This window comes from Pristiophorus japonicus, chromosome 17, assembly GCF_044704955.1.
Source record: "Pristiophorus japonicus isolate sPriJap1 chromosome 17, sPriJap1.hap1, whole genome shotgun sequence".
NCBI classification, from domain to species: Eukaryota; Metazoa; Chordata; class Chondrichthyes; family Pristiophoridae; genus Pristiophorus; species Pristiophorus japonicus.
In genome coordinates this window covers 13431354-13456080 of record NC_091993.1, presented here as the reverse complement: position 1 = coordinate 13456080, position 24727 = coordinate 13431354, and the positions used below count along the sequence as shown (strand labels likewise).

Below are 24727 nucleotides of genomic sequence, written 5' to 3'. Positions count from 1 at the left end.
GTATAGGACAACAGTGGGGATCACAAGTGGGACCGTGATTTTGGTCTGGCCTTCAAACTGATCCGGAGGCCCGTGACTCCAGCAAATGATGTTTTAGGCAGTGCGGGCACGATGAAACGCAACCTATTGAAACGATGCCACTTGAAACAAAAAATTCTCTCTTTACTCCCCTTCGAGATTTACATCCATCTTTAATGATAAATGATTATCAAGCAATGTCATTTGCTTTGTTATTTTAATGATATTTTTATGTTTACATTTCACACATACCAAATAAGCATACGTAATCTGTTTTACAGTCTAAGCTTATGAGGAGCGTTGCTTATCACACTAGGCCACAACTCACGGTCTCTATGGGGACGTATGATGCGCGCACGCACCCATGGAGGCAAATTCCGGTTCTCGGCGTGCAATGCACATGCGCCGAAACCCGGCACTTTTAACCGTTCCAACATATCCCCGGGAGAAGGGCCTTTGCGGGCAGAGATTTGGGCTATTTGCCCAATTCCTGCCCAGCGAATGTCCTTCAAACTCTTACGCCTGGTAAAAGCAAGCATATGACCTGCTTTTACCAGCATAAAAGTTTTAAAAGATAGAAAATAAAATGTTATCAACAATTTTTATATTTAAAAACCCTGTCCATTAAGGTAAGTTTATTTTTTACCCCCATTAAAACAAATTAAAAAAAATTAAAAAAACAAATGTTTTTCTCTAAAACATTTAATTAAATTCAATTTCAATTCATTTTAAATATGTGAAGTGTTTTTCTTATTTATTTAAAATGTTTGTGTTTTGCGGGTATCCCCATTCATAGAAATGGTGATCTCCATACAAACGGAACTCACCATTACTGTGAATGGGGATACGCCATTTTCATTGGTTGGTCCAGCCCACGTGATCCCAGGCTGACCATACGCACCTGGAATACATGGGCCCCTACGCTGGACTGCGCAAGGAGGCCTCGGAGCGGAAGTCTACGTTCCTCCGGCACCACCAAGTACTTTTGTAAAAATAACTTTGGTTGGAGGCATCCGTCCGCAGGAAGCCTCCAACTGCAATTTCTGAGCCTTTATTTTCCTATCTTCACTTTAATTTGATCCACGTGTGAGTGAATGCCAACTGGTTGTCCAACTGTGGAGGATGGAGCCTCCGCAAAGCCAGATCCTGCCCTGACCCAGCATTTACGTCGGCACACTCCCAGTAGGGGTCAACGTAGAGCAACCCAGAGCAGGAATCTTGGCTGAAGATTGCTGCTGCCAATTCAGATGAGCTAGCCCAGCACAGACTGGGGATCGAACCTTGGTCTTTCACCTGGAATGGTTCGGATCCAGATACTTTACCTCTGCACCTTCAACCATTCATCCGTTCACCCATCACCCCTGTGCTCGCTGACCTACATTGGCTGTCGGTTAACAACGCCTCGAGTTCAAAATTCTCAACCTTGTTTTCAAATCCCTCCATGTCTCTGTAATCTCCTCCAGCCCCACAACCTCCCCACCCCCCACCCTGACATATCTGCGTCCTCGAATTCTGCCTTCTTGAGCATCACTGATTATAATCGCTCAACCATTGGTGGCCGTGCCTTCTGTTGCCTACGCCCCAAGCTCTAGAACTCCCTGCCTAAACATCTCCACTTCTCTATCTCTCTTTCCTCCTTTAAGACGCTCCTTAAAACTTGTCTCTTTGACCAAGCTTTTGGTCACCTGCCCTAATTTCTCCTCCTGTGGCTCAGTGTCAGACTTCTTTGTCTAGTAACATCCTGCGAAGCGCCTAGGGACATTATACTACATTAAAGACGCTATATAAATTCAAGTTGTTATTCTTCTGGGGAGCCATGTTAATTATGATTCCTGATTAAATATGTGCTGGATATGTGATGAAAAAGTTTCAAATAACTATTTCTGTACTTCACTGGCGAGAATTATCATGCAACATGAATAGTCAAGGTCACAGGCAGATTGTTAAGATCATTCAGTTATGTGTGGATTTGCAGCTTTATCCAGTGTTGGTGATGTACCTGTGATGTCGGAAGTAGTCAACTGTGGGAACAAAGACTATTTTCTTGACTCACAGTCAAGCCTCGCAATTAATTTTTTCCCCTACAGGTTAGTAGCTGTAATAAATAGAACAGCCTTAATCCCAAATAAAACTTCTTTAAGCATAAGCGAGAGTTAGCATGAATCTTTAGTGTCTCTAAATCTGACTGAAATATTAAAATGCCCTCCAAACTCTCAATGTTAATAACAATAAAATAAAATTCAATGAATATTTAAATAAAATCATTGACTGGGACACAAACTGAATAATGAATAGATTGACTCTTGTTTCTTCCAGCGGATTGTAATTTGCTTATGGAACTCTCCAATCACAGCAAATTATTTACTCTGCTCCATACCTTACCGCGAAAAATATTCCCACCCAGCACAAATTCCCTCATTCCCTCATGGGCACATCGCCACAGCCAGATATACTTACAAGATGCTGCTTTCCGCAGTTTATATTTCTCAAACGCCAACCACAACACTAACATAGAAACATAGAAAGTAGGTGCAGGAGTAGGCCATTCGGCCCTTCGAGCCTGCACCGCCATTCAATATGATCATGGCTGTTCATGCAACTTCAGTACCCCTGCTTTCTCTCCATACCCTTTGATCCCTTTAGCCGTAAGGGCCACATCTAACTCCTTTTGAATATATCTAACGATCTGGCCTCAACAACTTTCTGTGGCAGAGAATTCCACAGGTTCAGAATTCTCTGAGTGAAGAAGTTTCTCCTCATCTCAGCCCTAAATGGCTTACCCCTTATCCTTAGACTGTGACCCCTGGTTCTGGACTTCCCCAACATCGGGAGCATTCTTCCTGCATCTAACCTGTCCAATCCCGTCAGAATTTTATATGTTTCTATGAGATCCCCTCTCATTCTTCTAAATTCCAATGAATATAAGCCAAGTCAATCCAGTCTTTCTTCATATGTCAGTCCTGCCATCCTGGGAATCAGTCTGGTGAACCTTCGCTGCCTTCCCCTCTATAGCAAGAATGTCCTTCCTCCGATTAGGAGACCAAAATTGCACATGATACTCAAGGTGTGGTCTCACCAAGGCCCTGCACAACTGCAGTAAGACCTCCCTGCTCCTATACTCAAATCCCCTCACTATGAAGGCCAGCATGCCATTTGCCTTCTTTACTGCCTGCTGTACCTGCATGCCTACCTTCAGTGACTGATGTACCATGACACCCAGGTCTCGTTGCACCTCCCCTTTTCCTAATCTGTCACCATTCAGATAATATTCTGCCTTCCTGTTTTTGCAACCAAAGTGGATAACCTCACACTTATCCACATTATACTTCATCTGCCATGCATTTGCCCATTCACCTAATCTGTCCAAGTCACCCTGCAGCCTGTTAGCATCCTCCTCGCAGCTCACACTGCCACCCAGCTTAGTGTCATCTGCAAACGTGGAGATATTACATTCAATTCCTTTGTCTAAATCATTAATGTATATTGTAAATAGCTGGGGTCCCAGCACTGAACCTTGTGGTACCCCACTAGTCACTGCCTGCCATCTGAAAAGGACCCGTTTATTCCTACGCTTTGCTTCCTGTCTGCCAACCAGTTCTCTATCTATGTCAATACATTACCCCCAATACCATGTGCACACTAATCTCTTGTGTGGGACCTTGTCAAAAGCCTTTTGAAAGTCCAAATACACCACATCCACTGGTTCTCCCTTATCCACTCTCCTCGTTACATCCTCAAAAAAATTTTATAAGATTTGTCAAGCATGATTTCCCTTTCATAAATCCATGCTGACTTGGACCGATCCTGTCACTGCTTTCCAAATGCGCTTCTATTAAATCTTTAAAAATTGATTCCAACATCTTCCCCACTACCGATGTCAGGCTAACCGGTCTATAATTCCCTGTTTTCTCTCTCCCTCCTTTTTTAAAAAGCGGGGTTATATTAGCTACCCTCCAATCCATAGGAACTGAACCAGAGTCTATAGAATGTTGGAAAATGACTACCAATGCATCCACTATTTCTAGGGCCACTTCCTTAAGTACTCTGGGATGCAGACTATCAGGCCCTGGGGATTTATCGGCCTTCAGTCCCTTCAATTTCCCTAACACCATTTCCTGGCTGATAAGGATTTCCCTCAGTTCCCCCTTCTCGCTAGACCCTCGGTCCCCTAGTATTTTCGGGAGGTTATTCGTGTCTTCCTTAGTGAAGACAGAACCAAAGTATTTTTTCAATTGGTCTGCCATTTCCTTGTTCCCCATTATGAATTCCCCTGATTCTGACTGCAAGGGACCTACATTCGTCTTCACTAATCTTTTTCTTTTCACATATCTATAGAAGCTTTTGCAGTCAGATTTTATGTTCTTCGCAAGCTTACTCTCATACTCTATTTTCCCCCTCCGAATTAAACCCTTACTCCTCCTCTGCTAAATTCTAAATTTCTCTCAGTCCTCAGGTTTGCTGCTTTTTCTGGCCAATTTATGTGCCTCTTGCTTGGATTTAACACTTTCCCTAATTTCTCTTGTTAGCTACGGGGTTGAGCCAGCTTCCCTTTTTTATTCTTACACCAAATAGGGATGTACAATTGTTGTAGTTCATCCATGTGATATTTAAATGTCTGCCATTGCCTATCCACCGTCAACCCTTTTAGTATCATTCTCCAGTCTATCCTAGCCAATTTACGTCTCATACCATCGAAGTTTCCTTTCCTTAAGTTGAGGACCCTAGTCTCTGAATTAACTGTGTCACTCTCCATCTTAATGAAGAATTCTACCTTATTATGGTCAGTCTTCCCCAAGGGGCCTCGCACGACCAGATTGCTAATTAATCCTCTCTCGTTACACAAGACCTAGTCTCGGATGGCCTGCTCTCTAGTTGGTTCTTCAACATATTGGTCTAGAAAACCATCCCTTATACACTCCAGGAAATCCTCCTCCACAGTATTGCTACCAGTTTGGTTCGCCCAATCAATATGCAGATTAAGGTCACCCATGATAACTGCTGTACCCTTATTGCACGCGTTCCTAATTTCCTGTTTGATGCCATCTCCAATCTCCCTACTACTGTTTGGTGGTCTGTGCACAACTCCCACTAATGTTTTCTGCCCTTTGGTGTTTCGCAGCTCCACCCATAACTAAAGCATCATGGAAGTTTTACGCTATTCAATATCCATTTCCTCCTTGAATAAAACTTAATTTACAACAAGCAGAAATGTTATTCAGCTGATTTTATGACTGAGCACTCCAGGCAGGGAGCCTCCCCCCAGCAGGAGTACGTATCGGAAAATTGTGGGTGTGCTTTCCACGATTTTATTTGTCCATTTGGGGCTGTGATTGGCCAGTTTGCTCTCGTACTTCGGTGAGGATCCCAGCACGCGTATGTTTCAACTTCTAGATCCACGTGTGTTCTAAATAGAGTGCTGCATGAAATTTGGTAGCAAAATATTTTCTGCTAGCTAGGATTTTAGTTAGCTTGGTTACACATTCCGTAGTGCTCAGCATTTATATTGTCTCTTTCACTCTCTTTTTAAAAAAAAAATCTTTGGTCACCTAAACACATTGGGCCAGACTCTGTAGCCCCAACTGGTGTGTACGAGGTATGGGCACACGCAGGTTTCTGGGTTTAGGCAGGCGCTAAAACCCGGAACTTCTCTTGCCCGATCGCACACATCCCCGGGAAAATGGCCTCCACGGGCGGAGAGTTGGGCTATTTGCCCAACTTCTACACAGTGACTGCCTGCAAAATTGTTACGCCTGGTAAAAGTGGGTGTGAGGCTTACTTTTACCTGGTGTAACAGTTTTAAAAAAACATAAAATTATTATTTTTTCATTCATTTAAACATTAAAACCTGTGTACGGTAAGGTTATTTTCAGCCACTTTAAAACATTGAAATGTATTTTTTTTTTAATTCCATTTTTGTTTTAAATGTTTAATTATATTGTATTTTAATTAATTTTAATATGTAATTTATTTATTTGTTATGTTAAATGTTTTATTTTCATGTGATCCCTATTCATACTTATGGGTTTTCCGTACATACAGAATCCCCTTAAGTATGAATGGGGATCCTCTTTCTTTCATTGGTTGGGCTGGCCCATGTGATCCCAGGGGCGCTTGCGAACTGCCTGCGCTCCTGGGATACGTGGGCCTCTACGCTGGGTTACGCAATGAAGGCCTAGGAATGCGGGTCTACATTATAGCACCCTCTAGCTAGGAGGTATAGGGAGCTGTATTGAGAGAGAAGGTCTGTGAAGGAACGCCATTTTAAAGCTCCACATGGGTGTCTGAAATCTCCCAAATCGAGTTAAATTGAACTAGTGAACTAAGAGTGTTCAAGAGACTATATGGATCCCAACACAGAAGGCAAGTTTGTGGATTTATTGTTGGTCAGGAGCCTCCGACCGCAAATTCAGCCCCATTATAGTTTCATCTATTAACTTTTTATCAATGAATGTCATGGGAGAATGGGAGAATGTGTGTGTGTGTATGTGTGCAGGCATGTGTAAAGATGTTATCAATGTAAGAGCTAACTTTCTGTGTCTGTCTCTACTCCCTCCTCCCCCTGCAGCATTTTAGCCTTCCTGTTCAATTAACCCCCTTGTTTTGCATATTATCAACTGAAGAAATAAAATGTTTTTCCAGCAAACAATGAACAGAAATTTTAATGAAGATTTTTTAAATCCTTATCTAGGAGATGCTTATGATGAGCTGGGGCATAAAACCGAAATATCTCAGGTAGGAGTACCAGAAAGAAAATATTTCAACTTGAGTCATTGGGATGCAACGATGAACAGAATTTTCCAGATGTTTGTAAACTGCCTAGCCTCAGCCTAAACTGTGATCTGACCTGGGACCTCTGACCTGGAACCAGCTCCCTGTTGCCCTTCCAAACCCTAACTTTCATACTCACATCCGTCCAGATCAGACCTCAACCTGGCCTACCTCACACCTCAGCTACTGCCTCTATCAGCCTTCACCTTCATTCTCCACCCCAATATGCCATTCCTGCTTCAAGCTGAGGGGCTTTAAATCGACAATTTATCTAGTTACATTTACTGTAATAAAAAGTGCAATATTTATATTCGTGCAGGTTTATATTCCGTATATTTATAATTATACGGACACTGGTTAGTGGATGCTTCAGGCTGATTGCATGCTGTCCACGTACCAACTTCATCCCATCCCAGGATCTCGGGCTTGAATTTTGGACACTTTTGTATTGTCTCATCCCTGTTCCTGTTTATGACCAGGACATGCCAATAGAATCTCTGTGTGCATTCACATTCCGGCTGCCACTTCAGAACCAAACTCATTACTTCTATCTCTTCGGCCTTCCTGTCTGTTTCCTCCCCTTCTGATCACCCAATCAGACCACCTTTTGGGTACTTTGCCCCCTTCACCCCTCGCCAATTCATCACTTCTCCTCTACCTTCCTGCTCACTGCCTCTACGTAGGCCTGCAAACCCCTTGAATTAACGTTTATAAGTGTGGAGTCTCATTCCTTCAGATTTCAATTATTGTTGCAGATTCAAAAACATTTATAAATGTATTTTTATTAACATTTTCTTTCTGTCTCTTATCTCTCTCTTAATTTCATCTTTCTTTCCCTCTCTTTATTTTGCTTTCTGTCCATGATTTGGCATTGAATTAAATATTCTAATTGACACTTCCTGGTTTAGACTCTGCGCTGCTCAGTAAGCATTCTTCAATCTGATTGGTTAAGGGGATACACAGTTGCTTTCCCTGTTTACACAGGTCCCAGATTCCCTGTAGGGGGTGCCATGCTGAGATGGCTTTCTAATCACAAGTTCCAGTGCAAAAGCCCATAGAAAGTTTGTGGGCAAGTGTAAGTGTAATGAATGGTATTCACCACTGACCGCAAAATCAAGGCCAATTTGTGTTGGTTGGTATATCATTTAATGAATGTGCTTTGGATCAAAAGTTACTCAGTATCAGCACTGCCAGTGGTCACATTTTGCTTCTATGATATGTGGAAGTTTTGTAAACATTCATAACTTGTTGCCAGCCCCGCTTAATACAAGCAAACGCAATTTGAAGAAGGATGCACAGATCCGAGTAATGTTTTGTTGCACAGAACACACCAGAATGGCCTGATGTTTGCTGACGGAGATGTGGTCACCTGTTCTTGAAACACCAATAGAAATTTCCAATGAAACTCAGCATTAATAAAAGATACAAATATTAATAAATTGTAAAGTGCCTCATTTACAAACATAGGAAAAGTGTGTGAATAGGAAAATCTAGTCATTGCTATAATTTTGATTAATGTAAATTGTAACAGCTTATATAACAGTGATGCATGAGTAACATTTGTTTATGAAATTATATCACATTAAATGTGCAATTCTCAAGGTCAAAAACTGTAATACAAATTCATCAGATAAAAGCCTGGAGCTTTCATACATTTCATTGTGTCGTGTGTAGCCTGAATTAATAACTTGCAGCAAATCCCGTTCATATCTAATTCACTGATAGGTGGAGTGATCAGAGCGCTTCTAACCAAATCAAAATATAATCTAAAATTTACCTTCATTCATTCTGTCCATATTACTGGTTAAATTGTAATCTTTGATGCAAATGTCCCTTTGGGAATATTTGCTCTGAGTAGTATAATAAAGAAAAAGACTTGCATTTAAAAAGCGCCTTTCATGATCACTGGACGTCTTGAAGCGCTTTACTGCCAATGATGTACTTTTAGAGTGTGGTCACTGTTGCAATATGGGAAACGTGGCAGCCAATATGGACACAGCAAGCTCCCACAAACAGCAATGTAATAATGACCAGATAATCTATTTTTGTTATGTTGATTGAGGGATAAATATTGCACTGTGACTATTTGCATGTTTTTTTTCTGTGCCTGCATTCTCTGGACTCCGCCCCCTATGCCTCTCGCACACGCGCAGCTCCTCGGGCCCAGAACCGAAAGTGGGGCCCCAACAAGTCCGCATGGAGTCCACTGTTGAAATATTTTCCACCGCTGGATTTGCTTCCAGCCTTTGCATTATTGTGGCCTTCTGTGGGGGAGAAAACATCAGGGGTAGAGAGAGAGAGACAGCAGGCGGGCGGGGGAGGGAAAAGAGAGGTGGCGGGCAGAGGAGGGTGGTGAGGGAGAGGCGGGGGCGGGGGGGGAGTGGTGAGAGAGGGACACGTGGGGGTGTGGTGAGGGGGGGGTGAAGAGAGAGAGACATGGGGGGGGAGGTGGGGTTGGTGAGACAGAAGTGGCGGGGGGCATGTGAGAGCGAGGCGGGAGGGGAGAGAGAGGGGGGGGTGGGGAAGAGAGAGAGGTGGTGGGGGGGGGGCGGGCTGAGAGAGGTGGCAGGGGAGGGGGGAGAGGTAGCGGGGAGGGGTGTGGAGTGAAAGATGGTAGGGAGGGGAGTGAGAGGTGGGGAATTGGGGGTAGGGGATGGTGGGAGGAGGTGGGGGTGGAGGTGGAGAGAGAGAGAGAGAGAGAGAGAGAGGTGGGGGGGGGGGGGAGGGGGAGGGAGAGGGAGAGAGAGAGACACTGGCGGGTGGAGGGGGCTGGGAGTGAGAGACACACGGAAGGAGAGAGTGAGACATGGGGGTGAGGGGGAGAGCCGGTGGGGGAGAGAGAGAGAGCGATTGGGGGGTGGTGAAGAGAGAGAGATATGAGGGGGTGGGAGAGAGAGAGATACAAGAGGAGCGGGGAGAGAGGGAACTGAGGGAAGACATATCATGTTCTTCCAACCCCCTTTACACCCACACCCAATTTCTTGGAAAGCTGGTTGCGTGTGTTACAAGGGATGTAATTCGGAAGTCACGATACTGTCACTATTCACTTCCTACACAATAAACCTGTTAAGAATCTGTGACCCACTCACAATGCCCCATCTATGGCAGAGGGCGGTAAGGTCAGGAACTTGGGCTGAGGGAGGCATGAACTTGGGCTGGGGTCAGGGATTTGAGAGGCTTTTGCTGGGTTTGTGGCGTTCTACCCTCTCTGTGACTGCTTGCAGGGGTGTTCTGAAATCAGAATAGCTCGAATTACACTTTGCAAAGTCATTCAGAACTTGGGCTTGGCGGTTCCAGTTACACATTCCTGAGAAATTTCAGGGTGTGGCTTATCCTCCAAGGGGACCAATCAGCCTTCGGGTCATGTGATAATGGAGAGCCAATCAACCAAAACACAGTGCAAATAACTGGGTCCGAAACATTGGCCAGGACACCAGGGATAACTCCCCCTGCTCTTCTTTGAAATAGTGCCATGGGATCTTTTATGTCCATCTGAGAGAGCAGCCGGGGTCTCGGTTTAATGTCTCATCCGAAAGACGGCACCTCCGACAGTACAGCGCTCCCTCAGTACTCCACTGGAGTGTCAGCCTAGATTTTGGGCTCATGTCCCTGGAGTGGGACTTGAACCCACAACCTTCTGACTCGGGCGAACGTGCTACATTGAGCCACAGCTGACACTGTATTCAGTACTGTGTGCTCAAAAGTTATTTTAATAAATTTCTAGGTTAAATGTTTATTGGCAAAAAAAAAACTGAGTGGTTAAAATGTGTGTCTTCAGTATTGAAGTTTTAATGATTTCTGTTCTGTAATAATGTTGGGTATTTTCATGTTGGAGGAGTATCTGTCAATCTTTTGGTTGATAAGTGAGCCATACTAACAAAGGAAGAAAAAAATGGCATTTATATAGAGTCTTTATCACAGTCACAAATTATTTTAGAAGTGTAATCTCTTGTTGAGGTATTCAAATTGCGCCCAACACCAGTAATGGGATAAATGATCAGTTAATCTGTTTTGGTGGTGTTTGAATGTTGGTCGGGACACGAGGAGAAATCAAGTAGATTCCAAGTTCTAGACAATATTTACCCCTCGATCAAAATAACAAAAACAGATTATCTGGCCATTATCACATTGCTGTTTGTGGGAACTTGCTGTGTGCAAATTGGCTGCCAAGTTTCCTGCATTACAACAGTGACTACGCTCAAAGTACTTCATTGGCTGAAAAGTGCTTTGAGACGTCCGATGGTCGTAGAAGGTGCTATATAAATGCAAGTCTTTCTTTTTCAATCTTTGGTCTGTGATGATCTCATTCGGATTTTATAAAAGGAGACTTATTTGGAGAACTACATCAGTGTAGACTTGATGGGCCAAATGGTCTCTTTTATGCTATAACATGTAAAGCACACTCCCTTAACATAGTCAATGTAAAGTTACCCACACGGCATCAACTGCCTCTTCACTCTGATGTCTTAATTGTTGATGGTCACGTTCTATCATTTAAGATTATCATGTAGATAACAATTTCTGGAACAGGTACTTCAGATTTGAGATTAGCTGAACCCTAAACAAATTGAGAAACTCCCCAAGTTGAGCTTTGGATATAAAGAGGAAGGTCTAAGACCACAGACAAACTTAAAGGCACAGTCCTGACCAACACATTGCAGCTAAAAATAAGACATTAGGGATCCGCTATCACTGAAAGATACAGAGCAGGTGGGTTGTCGTGTTAATCCTACTCTCAATGTTGTTTTTTCTCTTTAATTTATAGAAAAAACTCTCTGTGGATTTTTCATTCAACACTTTAGCAGATAAGAAGTTCAAGTTTTATGATGCCAGTCTGGTGGAAGCGACTAAGCTGGGTGATCCATCAGTGCACGAGTTCTTTCGGTTGCTTTCTCTCTGCCACACAGTCATGCCTGAGGAAAAGAACGAAGGTAACATTAAAAAGTGGAAATCAAAGCCAGCTTTCCTTAGAATGTACAACATCTGTAAAGAGCCCTTGCTGAACAGCCATGCAGCACCACCATAGCTTGGGGGAAAAAAAATGACATTGAATCTCAAGGCATTTTGAGATTCGGGTTAACTCGGTGCGATTTGACATCATCCATTCCACTGATAAAATGGAGCAGTCTATTTAAATGTGTGTACGCACAATATTTGCAGCTTTTTTTTTCCACAGAATGAAATACTGAATTGTGAGGTGACCTTTCATTCGAGTATCTTCTGCTGCTCTGCCAGGAATTAATGAATGTATATCTGACACAAGTCTGCAGTCATGTTTTTCATTAGCTGGCACTGTGTGAGATTTAAGCTCAGGGGCCCAGATTTAATGAGGACAGAGCTGTGTTGCGTTACTGCAACTGATTTTGGTTTTAATAGTTTATGCCAATTTAAGGCAGCTGAGCACTGATTAGAATCCAGCACAGGCAAGCTGTGCTGCAGAACTATTAGCATGCTGGCTTTTGGAAAATGTTTTAACTCCATGGTAGCCCAGTGACACACGGATCTCCTGACTGATGGTCACAGTCTCGAGATCCAAGCCTGCTTCTCCCTCTGGAATGTTTAACTGGGTTGATTCAGCCAAGTCACCAGATGGAGAGCTGGGCTAGTTCTGTTCATTGCTACTTGCCACGATTTCAAAATTCTCATCCTTGTTTTCAAATCCCTCCGTGGCCTCGCCCCTCCCTATCTCTGTGATCTCCTCCAGCCCCACAACCCCCCGAGATGTCTGCACTTCTCTAATTCTGCCCTCTTGAGCATCCCTGATTATAATCGCTCCACCATTGGTGGCCGTGCCTTCTGTTACCTCGGCCCCAAGCTCTGGAACTCCCTCCCTAAACCTCTCCGCCTCTCTTTCCTCCTTCAAGATGCTCCTTTAAAACCTACCTCTTTGACCAAGCTTTTGGTCACCTGTCCTAACTTCTCCTTATGCGGCTCAGTGTCTAATTTTTTGTTTCATAATATTCCTGTGAAGCACCTTGGGATGTTTTACTACGTTAAAGGCGCTATATAAATACAAGTTGCTGTTGTTGTTACACGTGGTGTATTACAAATGGGCACAGAGAGGGCCTCAGCCTGGACTGTTCTCCTTTTATTCGCTATGTAGAGAAACTAGGCCTGCAGGGTGGGGGAGGGGGGGGGTGAAGGGGAGGGGAGGGGGGGGAATGAAAATAAAGAAATAAAATGTAGTATTTAGTTTGCACTGGGTTTAATTTGAACCACTTCATTATCACCAATATGATTGCAGTTTACAATATTCGAAGGAGTAAAGCTTGAGGATAATTGTTTACAGTGCGATACTAATCATATTACTCTCCTTTACATAAACCGCCTACGTGTACACAAGGCATTTGTCTGTCTGCTGTTTTAATGCAGAATTTAACCCTTTCATTTTAAATGGGTCAATGGCACTGCTAAAATGGGGGACGACGGATTGTCCTCCGAATGTGTAAATCATTCATCACCACCTCGAATTTTGTGGGAATTAGACTTTCTAGGTAAGAGATTGATATAAAGATGAGCAGTATAATAAGTGTAGAAGTAGGACTACTAACAATTATCCACAATCTTTAGACCTCAACCATCTACGACATCCAATCTACTCTTCTTGGATCAAAGTTGCCATCTGATGATTCAGTGGCCCAGAAATTGCGGTCGGAGGCTTCCCGCGGGCGGATGCCTCCGACCTGAAAAAAATCTACAAACTTACCTGGTGATGCGGGAGGTTCAGAGACCCGTGCTCCCGGGCCTCTCCGCGAAGGCCTGCAGAGAGACCCACGTACCCTAGGGATAAGAGCTTCACTCGCGTCCCTGGGATCATGTGGGCCGGTCCAACCAATCAGACAGCAACTTGTATTTATATAGCGCCTTTAACGTAATAAAACGTCCCAAGACGCTTCACAACAGTGTTGTAAGATAAAACAAATAAATTTGACACCGAGCCACATAAATAATTACGGCAGATGACCAAAAGCTGGTCAAAGAGGTAAGTTTTAAGGAGCGTCTTAAAGGAGGAAAGAGAGCTAGGGAGGTTTAGGAAGGGAGTTCCAGAACTTAGGGCCTAGGCAGCTGGAGGCACGGCCACCAATGGTTGAGCAGTTATAATCAGGGATGCTCAAGAAGTCAGAATTTGCGGACGCAGACATCTCGTGGAATTGTGAGGCTGGAGGAGATTACAGAGATAGGGAGGGGCGAGGCCAAGGAGGGATTTGTAAACAAGGATGAGAATTTTGAAATTGAGGCATTGCTTAACCGGAAGCCAATGTAGGTCAGCGAGCACAGGGGGTGATGGGCGATCAGGACTTGGTGCGAGTTAGGACACGGGCTGCCGAGTTTTGGATGACCTCAAGTTTACGTAGAATATGGGAGAACAGCCAGGAGTAGTCAAATCCAGAGGTAACAGTGGCATGGATGAGTTTTACAGCAGTAGATGAGCTGAGGCAGGGGAGCAAGTGAGCGATGTTACAGAGGTGGAAATAGGCGGTTTTAGTTATAGCGCAGATACGTGGCCGGAAACTCATTTCAAGGTCAAATATCAAGGTTGATTCCGGAGATGGGGGGGGGGGGGGGGGGTTGACTTATGATGAAAGGTTGAGTAGATTGGGCCTCTACTCATTGGAATTCAGAAGAATGAGAGGTGATTTTATCGAAACGTATAAGATTATGAGGGGGCTTGACGGGGTGGATACAGAGAGGATGTTTCCACTGATGGGGGAAACTAGAACTAGAGGGCATAATCTTAGAATAAGGGGCCACCCATTTAAAACTGAGATGAGGAGACATTTCTTCGCTGAGGCTTGTGGATCTGTGGAATTCGGTGCCTCACAGAGCTGTGGAAGCTGGAACATTTAATAAATTTAAGACAGAAATAGACATTTTCTTAAACGATAAGGGAATAAGGGGTTATGGAGAGCAGGCGGGGAAGTGGACCTGAGTCCATGATCGGATCAGCCATGATCGCATTAAATGGTGGAGCAGGAATATGGCCTATTCCTGCTCCTATTTCTTATGTTCTTATGACACCTAGGTTGCGAACAGTCTGGTTTAGCCTCAGATAGATGCTAGGGAGAGGGATGGAGTCGGTGGTTAGGGAATGCAGTTTGTGGCGGGGACCAAAGACAATGGCTTCAGTCTTGACAAATATTTACTTGGAGAAAATTTCTGCTCATCCAGTACTGGATGTGAGACAAGCAGTCTGACAATTTAGAGACTGTGGAGGGATCGAGAGAAGTGGTGGAGGGGGATTCCCATTCATACTTGTGGTGAGTTCCATATATACAGAATCACCAGAAGTATGAATGGGAATACACAAACACTGAAAATACATTTTTTTTAATTAATCAAAGGGGAATTTGATTAATTATTTAAAACAATTTTATTTTTTGAAAAATAAATGTACATATTTTAAAGGGTCTAAAAATAAACTTGCCTTATTTCACAGCTTTTTAAATGTTTACATTATTGACTTTTTTTATTTTTCTGTCCTTTTAAAAGTCTTATGCTGATAAAAGCAGGTCTTGCGCCTTATGCTTTTACCAGGCAGAAGAATTTCACGGATACTCGCTGGGCAGAAGTTGGACAACTCTCTGGCCAGTGAATGCCCATTTCTCTTAGATTCGTACGATGTCAAGCGGATTCTTGACCGATCGCAAGTTCTGGGTTTAGGCGCTTGTGCAGTGCATGCCTAACCCGGAACTTGCGGGATCCCGACGGGCGTGTGCGTAGGAGCTGCAAATTCAGCCCCAATATTGTTAGCATTAAATTCCCACATTGTATCATTTACTTGCTTAATTCACCTTTGTAGTGTTAACAATGACTTTAAATTATCAGCAGACTGTCTAAATGAGGCAGAAATTTTCTCCAAGTAAATATTGTCAAGACTGAAGCCATTGTCTTTGGTCCCCGCCACAAACTGCATTCCCTAACCACCGACTCCATCCCTCTCCCTAGCATCTATCTGAGGCTAAACCAGACTGTTCGCAACCTAGGTGTCATAAGAACATAAGAAATAGGAGCAGGAATAGGCCATATGGCCCCTCGAGCCTGCTCCACCATTTAATGCGATCATGGCTGATCCAATCATGGACTCGGGTCCACTTCCCCGCCCGCTCTCCATAACCCCTTATTCCCTTATCGTTATTTGTTTTTTTTTTAAATGGCCGTCAAATGTGAAGCATTGATAACCCGCGCTTTGATTTTGTTTGCAGGCGAACTCCTGTACCAAGCCCAGTCACCTGACGAAGGAGCATTGGTCACAGCTGCACGAAACTTTGGCTTTGTTTTCCGGTCCCGTACTCCAGAGACCATCACCGTGAATGAGATGGGCAAGCCTGTCGTGTATCAATTGCTGGCCATTTTGGATTTTAACAACGTGCGAAAGAGGATGTCAGTGATCGGTGGGTTGAGTACATGAACAAATTATAATCTCTGGTACATTTCTGTTTTTTTTTCTAAAATGATTATTGTCCCTGTCTCACTTTCATCTTTTCGAACAACAGACGTGATCTGAATGAAATTTAAGTTTGCCTGTGTTTATTTTTCAGCATTGATATCTTTATTGGTGACTTTAAGTTATCTTGTGTTTTAGTTAGAAATCCTGAAGGACAAATAAGGCTTTACTCAAAGGGAGCTGATACCATCTTGTTTGAAAGACTTCATCCATCGAATGAAGCATTGATGTGTACGACCTCAGACCATCTCAGTGTAAGTGCCTCTTCTCTTCTTTATATGTTTTCATTAGTTATTGGGTTAGGTTAATGAAAAACATGATGATTAACCATGACCTGATAAGACACTGTCGCAATAAAACTAAGGTAACATTAATGCTCTTGGATTCTGCTTTCATTTATATCCTATACTTCATTCAAACCAATAATTCTATGTAGAAATTCCTTTGTAATGCACAGGAGTTAGGAACGACAAATCCTAAATTTGTTAGCGTCCCATAAGAACATAAGAACAAGAACATAAGAATTAGGATCAGGAGTAGGCCATCTAGCCCCTCGAGCCTGCTCCACCATTCAACAAGATCATGGCTGATCTGGCCGTGGACTCAGCTCCACTTACCCGCCCGCTCCCCGTAACCCTTAATTCCCTTATTGGTTAAAAAATCGGACATGATTCTGACAGTGACGGCACACCAGAATGGAGAGGCCCAAAGACCAAATTAAATTAGTCCACGGGCCTCATGTTCATAATTTAGGCGAGCTGTGAGCGCCAATCAGACGTCCCGACACAGCTCGCCTCTCGGGGCCGAACAAATTTCGGATGGTGCCAAGGTCCACAGATAAGTCTCACAGGGCTGGGGGAGGTGAGGCTGGCAGTGATCTGCGGTGGTTTTGTGGAGCTAGGAGGATCACTCCTCCTTTTGATTCCATAAATCACAGATATTTTGTATTTTTTTGTGAGGGGCCTCCAGTGGACCTTTTGAGGGTCGCTGGTTCGGCAGCTCAAGACCAGGAAATGCTAGGCGGAGCTTGCGCATCGCGAACTCTGACCGGTCTAAACAAATAAAAACATAAGAAATAGGAGCAGGAGTAGGCCATACGGCCCTTCGAGCCTGCTCCGCCATTCAATACGATCATGGCTGATCCAATCATGGACTCAGGTCCACTTCCCTGCCCGCTCTCCATAATTCCTTACTCCCTTATCGTTTAAGAAACTGTCTATTTCAGTCTTAAATTTATTCAATGTCCCAGCTTCCACAGCTCTCTGAAGCAACAAATTTCACAGATCCACAACCCTCAGAAAATAAATTTCTTCTCATCTCAGTTTTAAATGGGCGGTCCCTTATTCTATGCCCTCTAGTTCTAGTCTCCCCTATCAGTGGAAACATCCTCTCTGCATCCACCTTGTCAAGCCCCCTCATAATTTTATATGTTTCGATAAGATCACCTTTCATTCTTCTGAATTCCAATGAGTAGAGGCCCAACCTACTCAACCTTTCATCATAAGTCAACCCCCTCATCTCTGGAATCAACCTAGTGAACCTTCTCTGAACTGCCTCCAAAGCAAGTATATCCTTTCGTAAATATGGAAACCAAAACTGCACACAGTATTCCAGGTGTGGCCTCACCAATATCCTATACAACTGTAGCAAGACTTCCCTGCTTTTATACTCCATCCCTTTTGCAATAAAGGCCAAGATTCCATTGGCCTTCTTGATCACTTGCTGTACCTGCATACTATCCTTTTCTGTTTCATGCACAAGTACCTCCAGGTCCCGCTGTACTGCAGCACTTTGCAATCTTTTTCCATTTAAATAACTTGCTCTTTAATTTTTCCTGCCAAAGTGCATGACCTCACACTTTCCAACATTATACTCCATCTGCCAAATTTTTGCCCACTCACTTAGCCTGTCTATGTCATTTTGCAGATTTTTTGTGTTCTCACACATTGCTTTTCCTCCCATCTTTGTATCGTCGGCAAACTTGGCTACGTTACATTCCGTCCCTTCCTCCAAGTCGTTAATATAGATTGTAAATAGTTGGGGTCCCAGCACTGATCCCTGCGGCACCCCACTGTTTACTGATTGCTAACCCGAGAAATTAACCTTTTATCCCTACTCTCTGTTTTCTGTTCGTTAGCCAATCCTCTATCCATGCTAATATATTACCCCCAACCCCGTGAACTTTTATCTTGTGCAGTAACCTTTTTTGTGGCACCTTGTCAAATGCCTTCTGGAAGTCCAAATACACCACATCCACTGGTTCCCTTTTATCCACCCTGTTCGTTACATCCTCAAAGAGTTCGAGCAAATTTGTCAAACATGACTTCCCCTGATAAATCCATGCTGACTCTGCCTAACCGAATGTGGGAGTCTGGGTCTGAAATGGGCACATTGGCCTCAATTCAAGATTAAAATCAGGCCTGCGCTCAGATCAGGTAGCTGCCAAAACCGCCTTTTTTAAAAAAAAAGGCCTGACCAATTTAGCAGTGGCTCGAACACCCGTGCCGTTTTGGCACAGGCCTCTGCCCTGCTAAACAGGTTATTGTCAGTATTCCCGTGCAGGGCGATCACTGGCTTTTTAAGGGGCCGTTTCGCGCACGCGCAACATTTTGGATAGGGCCTGCAGAGTCCGCTAAAGAGCCCGCGCACTCCAAAAGAATTAGGGTGAACGTTGATTATTGTTGCTCTCCGTTAACGCCTGTAAAATGGGTACAACGATGTTGAATTTAGGCCTCTACCTGTTTACAAAATTGATGTTCACAGGATGAAAATATATTGCCACGGTAGCTTGGTAGCAGATTTGGGTAAGTGTTTGACTTTGTGGATCATCTTTGCCATGGTTAAGTCTCATCTGTTCTGCATTGCAGGACCTCATGGAAACAAAGGAGTAAATGTTACTGTTGAGTGGAACCATGGCAAGTAGGCCTCAGAAAAGTGACAAATCGTGTCAACTAGCATACTGTGTGTTGTTCCTTCGCATTGTTTTACTGATCACAATGCAGCACAGGTTTCCTCGGGCATTATTGCTGGTTTGTCAGTTGTAACTATTATTATTGCGCCAGTGCAGCCTTCGGTCGCCTGAGGAAGAGAGTGTTCGAAGATCAGGCCCTCAAATCTAGCTCCAAGCTCATGGTCTACAGGGCTGTAGTGATACCCGCCCTCCTATATGGCTGAGACGTGGACTATGTACAGCAGACACCTCAAATCGCTGGAGCAATACCACAAACAATGTCTCCGCAAGATCCTGCAAATCCCCTGGGAGGACAGACGCACCAACGTCAGTGTCCTCGATCAGGCCAACATCCCCAGCATCGAAGCACTGACCACACTCGACCAGCTCCGTTGGGTGGACCACAATGTTTGCAAGCCCGACACAAGACTCCCAAAGCAAGCGTTCTACTCTGAACTCTTGCACCACAAGTGAGCCCCAGGTGGGCAAAGGACACCCTCAAAGCCTCCTTGATAAAGTGCAACATCCCCACCGACACCTGGGAGTCTTTGGCCAAAGAACGCCTTAAGTGGAGGAAGAGCATCCGGGAGGGTGCTGAGCACCTCGAGTCTCGTCGCCGAGAGCGTGCAGAAAGCAAGCGCAGGCAGCGGAAGGAGCGTGCGGCAAACCAGACTCCCCACCCACCCTTTCCTCCAACGACTGTCTGTCCCACCTGTGACAGAGACTGTAATTCCCGTATTGGACTGTTCAGTCCCCTGAGAACTTACTTTTAGAGTGGACGCAAGTCTTCCTCGATTTCGAGGAACTGCCTATGATGCTTCGGTGCTGGGGATGTTGGCCTGATCGAGTACACTGACATTGGTGCATCTGTCCTCCCAGGGGATTTGCGGGATCTTGCGGAGACATCATTGGTGGTATTTCTCCAGCCACTTGAGGTGTCTACAGTATATGGTCAATGGCTCTGAGCCATACAGGAGGGCAGGTATCACTACAGCCCTGTAGACCATGAGCTTGGTGCCAGATTTGAGGGCCTGGTCTTCGAACACGCTCTTCCTCAGGCGTCCGAAGGCTGCACTGGCGCACTGGAGCAATAATAATATTGCTGAGAGTTTGGAGGCAATGACCCTCATTAAAACTTTATGTTGCCTTGAGCCTGTTTTTCATTGTCACGCTCTGTCCTAAAGATGAGCTTTAAAATAAAATTAAATAGCACTACTAATCTTCATGACAGCGAAAAACAAGATATTTTGCACTCAGAATTGCATTTGGCATGAACCGTCATAAAACAGTGAAAATAATCCAAATAGTGTTTTGTGGATGGGGTGGTGGGAATTCATGTTTCCATCATCCTGCTCTTACTTGGTGTTCATAGAGCAACTTTGTTTTTAATCTGAACAGTTTTAGTGACTGCTAAGTACATATTCTAGACTGTCTGTCAGGGTTCCTGATAAGTAACCTGGAAGAGAAGAACACCATTAATTTTCTTTTACATTGTTAATGTATTCACATCACTTGGTGTGTGAGGGGTGGGAGGCTGTGTTCTCAGGCCTGTCTGCACATCATTTAATGATAAATAAGGTTTTACGTTAATCATTTTATCTACCTAGCAACCTTATCCCTGGCCTCGGAACCAGCCAGCCTTCACACACAGCAAGAGGGATCAAAGCCAGACCCTCAATAACTACAAACCAGTATCTCTACATCCAATCATACCTGGCTTCATGGAAACCACAGTGAATGAGAAGCTGTTAAACATGCTATCTGGCTTTACAGCAAGTTAATCAGCCTTTATCACTTATGGTCTTATAGTCTAGAATGGAGTGATCTTCTCGAGGTCCAACATCAGATCCGAGCAGTTGCCTTCGATATCTCTGAAACCTCTGATCGGGCATTGTCTTGGGTTATTAAGTTGGCTCCAGCAGCATATTTGGTGAATGACTTAACTGGGCATATGACCTAATCAAATGTTGCCACGAGTCGGCCATCTTGAGTGGATGTTTGTTATCTTATTGGAACACCTACATGGCTCATTAAGAATATGCGTCTGAACAAAAACCCTATTTTTCTGCACCATTTTCCATGACGTGCACCAGGTAGTTAATGCCCTTGTTGATCACACTGCAGTCTACAATTGGCAGGAAGTGAATCAATGTAGGCAGATATGGACAGGCGGGAGGTGATTGAATGGTGTGTTTGCTTCAGTGCTGAGAAGACAAGTCAATAACTGTCGGGAAAGATTGACTGTGATGTTATCTACCCACCTCTACTCTACAAGCTCAATAGTTACAAAATATTTTCTTGGTAATTGCCTGTAAACAATACTCAAGTGGGGAAATGAAGAGGACTACTTGAAAAACTGGTAGCTAAGTGAGAATCACTGACAAAGTTTTCCACTTTTTGTCACTGTTGGTAACACTCGGGAAGCTCGACACCATCCAGGACAAAGCAGCCCGATTGATTGGCACCCCATCTACCACCTTCAACATTCACTCCCTCCACCACCACCACCACCAGTGCACCGTGGCTACAATGTGTACCATGTAAAAGATGCACTGCACCAACTCGCAAAGGCTTCTTTGAAAGCACCTCCCAAACTTGCGCCCTCTATCACCTAGAAGGACAAGGCAGCACCATCACCTCCATGTTCCCCTCCAAGTTTGACTTGGAAATATATCGGCCATTCCTTCATCTTCACTGGGTCAAAATCCTGGAACTCTCCCTCACAGCACTGTGTGGAGTACCTTCACCACACATACTGCAGCGGTTCTCTAGGGCAATTAGGGATGGGCAATAAATGCTGGCCTTGCCAGCGCAGCCCACATCCCAAGAACAAATAAAAAATGTGCTGGCTGCAAGACCGATAACCTTACTGGATAATGGTGCTCTGTTTTGGTAGGCTGCAGAGAAAACGCATTACTTCCTGTCTGTGATTCAGAGACCAGTGGTTTAAATGAGATAACATACTCCATGCTCGCGTCAACCTTGCACAACATTGGCCTTCTACAGAATCACAAGTGAAGAGAAGCACAAGAGTCGTTTATGCTTATCTCAGACCCCCACTGTTTGTGGTAGCAAGACAACTGATGCACCTGAAGATTCTTCATCAATTCAACTAGTCCTCACAGCAAGGTGTTGTGAGATTTCACTCCATTACACCAGCCTGTGGAACTCCCTCTCACACCGTGTAACTCTGTCACTTTGATGCAAAATGTTGAGTACAAAGTTATCTATTGCTTCCTGACCAGGGTTATCGGGGCACGTGTAGTGCAATGGAAAATCTGCACCCTACCAATTTAAACTTCTATCTGATTTCTCCTTTTCCTACAGCGGTGTGGGGTTTGTCAATGCCTTCTCCTTGGCGCTTGTCTCAGCATTTTGGTGTATTGCATTTTATTGAACAAAGTTTGTGCAAGAGCGAGGCCTTTAGTCATTTAAACTTGGGTTTCATTTAAAAACAGGATTAGATGGAAGAGTTTTTGTGTGTTAGTGAGCTATCTTGTGTTTCGGTGGACAAAAAATATACACAAACTTAAAAAGGATTTGCATTTCCAAAATCTTATCTGGAGTTGCATATTTTTTCAAAATTGAGTTTGTTTTGAACATCACAAGTAGTAATATTAAACACTCCAGGTGATTTATAAATAGCTGCTGCAGAATGATCTATATATATTGTGTGTGTGTGTATATATATTATATATATATACATACACACACATAGACACCTCCGATTAAAATAATAAATTTGTAGCAGGCTTGATTTGCAACCATATGTTTAATATTAACACAAATGCATTGTGCTCTCTATTTGAAATTATTGTTGGCTCTAAGCAACCCAACTGCGTTAAGATATTTCAGTAACGTGGCTTTCACTGAGCAATGACTTGATGTGAAATGGTTAATAAAGGCTTTCACTTTTCATGATCAAATTTGATTACAATATGTGCCAGCAGCTTGATAAAGTATGATTTGTGTATTGGGCACCAAATAATCTTTACTTCCCTGCATTATTAGAGCAGATGTATTTATCGCTAATGGGAATAAAAGGATTCCTGAGATGATTCGCATGAACTGGCATAAAACTGCCCAAACAGAATCAGCTTAAAATTCAATTTACATTGATTTGATTCAGTTTCAATGGTGAATAGAAACAGAAATTTACAGCGCAGAAGGAGGCCATTTCGGCCCATCGTGTCTGCGTCGGCCGACAAAGAGCCACACGGCCCTCGGTCAGCAGCCCTGAAGGTTACATATAAACCTGTGAACAATGAACAATGGCGGACAGGTAACGAGCATCCAGCCCAACCAGTCCGCCCCACACAACTGCGGCACCCCATGTATCGTAACATTTTACACTCCACCCCACTCGGAGCCATATGGATCTCCTGGGAGAGGCAAAAAACCAGATTAAAAACCCAGGCCAATCGGGGGGAAAAAATCTGGGAAAATTCCTCTCCGACCTATCCAGGCGATTGAAACTAGTCCAGAAGATCACTCTGGCCATATTAGATTCCCTGAAGCCAACAAGAGGCTATCCAGTCGAATCCCATTTACCAGCTCTAGGTCCGTAACCCTGCAGGTTACGGTACCTTAAGTGCCCATCCAAGCACCTTTTAAATGTGATGAGGGTTTCTGCCTCTATCACCTTTCCAGGCAGTGAGTTCCAGACCCCCACAACCCTCTGCATGAAGAAGCTTCCCCTCAAATCCACCCCTAAACCTTCCATCAACCACCTTAAACCTATGCCCCCTCGTATTAGGCGGGAAATTGTGTTAGGGAAATTGATGGGATTGAAGGCCGATAAATCCCCAGGGCCTGATAGTCTGCATCCCAGAGTACTTAAGGAAGTAGCCCTAGAAATACTAGATGCATTGGTGATCATTTTCCAACAGTCTATCGACTCTGGATCAGTTCCTATGGACTGTAGGGTAACTAATGTAACACCACTTTTTAAGAAAGGAGGGAGGGAGAAAACGGGTAATTATAGACCGGTTAGCCTGACATCAGTAGTGGGGAAAATGTTGGAATCAATTATTAAAGATGAAATAGCAGCGAATTTGGAAAGCAGTGACAGGATCGGTCCAAGTCAGCATGGATTTATGAAAGGGAAATCATGCTTGACAAATCTTATAGAATTTTTTGAGGATGTAACTGGGAGAGTGGACAAGGAAGAATCAGTGGATGTGGTGTATTTGGACTTTCAAAAGGCTTTTGACAAGGTCCCACACGAGATTGGTATGCAAAATTAAAGCACATGGTATTGGGGGTAATGTACTGATGTGGATAGAGAACTGGTTGGCAGACAGGAAGCAGAGAATCGGGATAAACGGGTCCTTTTCAGAATGGCAGGCAGTGACTAATGGGGTGCCGCAGGGACCCCAGCTATTTACAATATGCATCATTGATTTCGATGAAAGAATTGAGTGTAATATCTTCAAGTTTGCAGATGACACTAAGCTGGGTGGCAGTGTGACAGGTTCGGTGAGTGGGCAAACGCATGGCAGATGAAGTATAATGTGGATATATGTGAGGTTATCCACTTTGGTGGC

General features: G+C 43.9%; 1 protein-coding gene and 1 long non-coding RNA gene across 6 annotated transcripts in view; one reads left to right on the top strand and one right to left on the bottom strand.

Moving 5' to 3' along the window:
- atp8b4 (ATPase phospholipid transporting 8B4) overlaps positions 1–24727 on the top strand; it is a 279883-nt gene that overhangs the window by 209612 nt on the left and 45544 nt on the right. For all 5 annotated transcript variants that reach the window (XM_070858401.1, XM_070858399.1, XM_070858402.1 and 2 more), the window contains 4 exons: positions 6707–6750; positions 11552–11717; positions 15990–16178; positions 16370–16485. In XM_070858401.1, coding sequence (XP_070714502.1) covers positions 6707–6750; positions 11552–11717; positions 15990–16178; positions 16370–16485 — 515 coding nt within the window. The remainder of the gene's footprint in view (positions 1–6706; positions 6751–11551; positions 11718–15989; positions 16179–16369; positions 16486–24727) is intronic.
- LOC139227560 (uncharacterized) overlaps positions 11049–24727 on the bottom strand; it is an 85191-nt gene continuing 71512 nt past the window's right edge. The window contains exon 3 of the long non-coding RNA XR_011587439.1: positions 11049–11699. This is a non-coding gene — a long non-coding RNA (uncharacterized lncRNA). The remainder of the gene's footprint in view (positions 11700–24727) is intronic.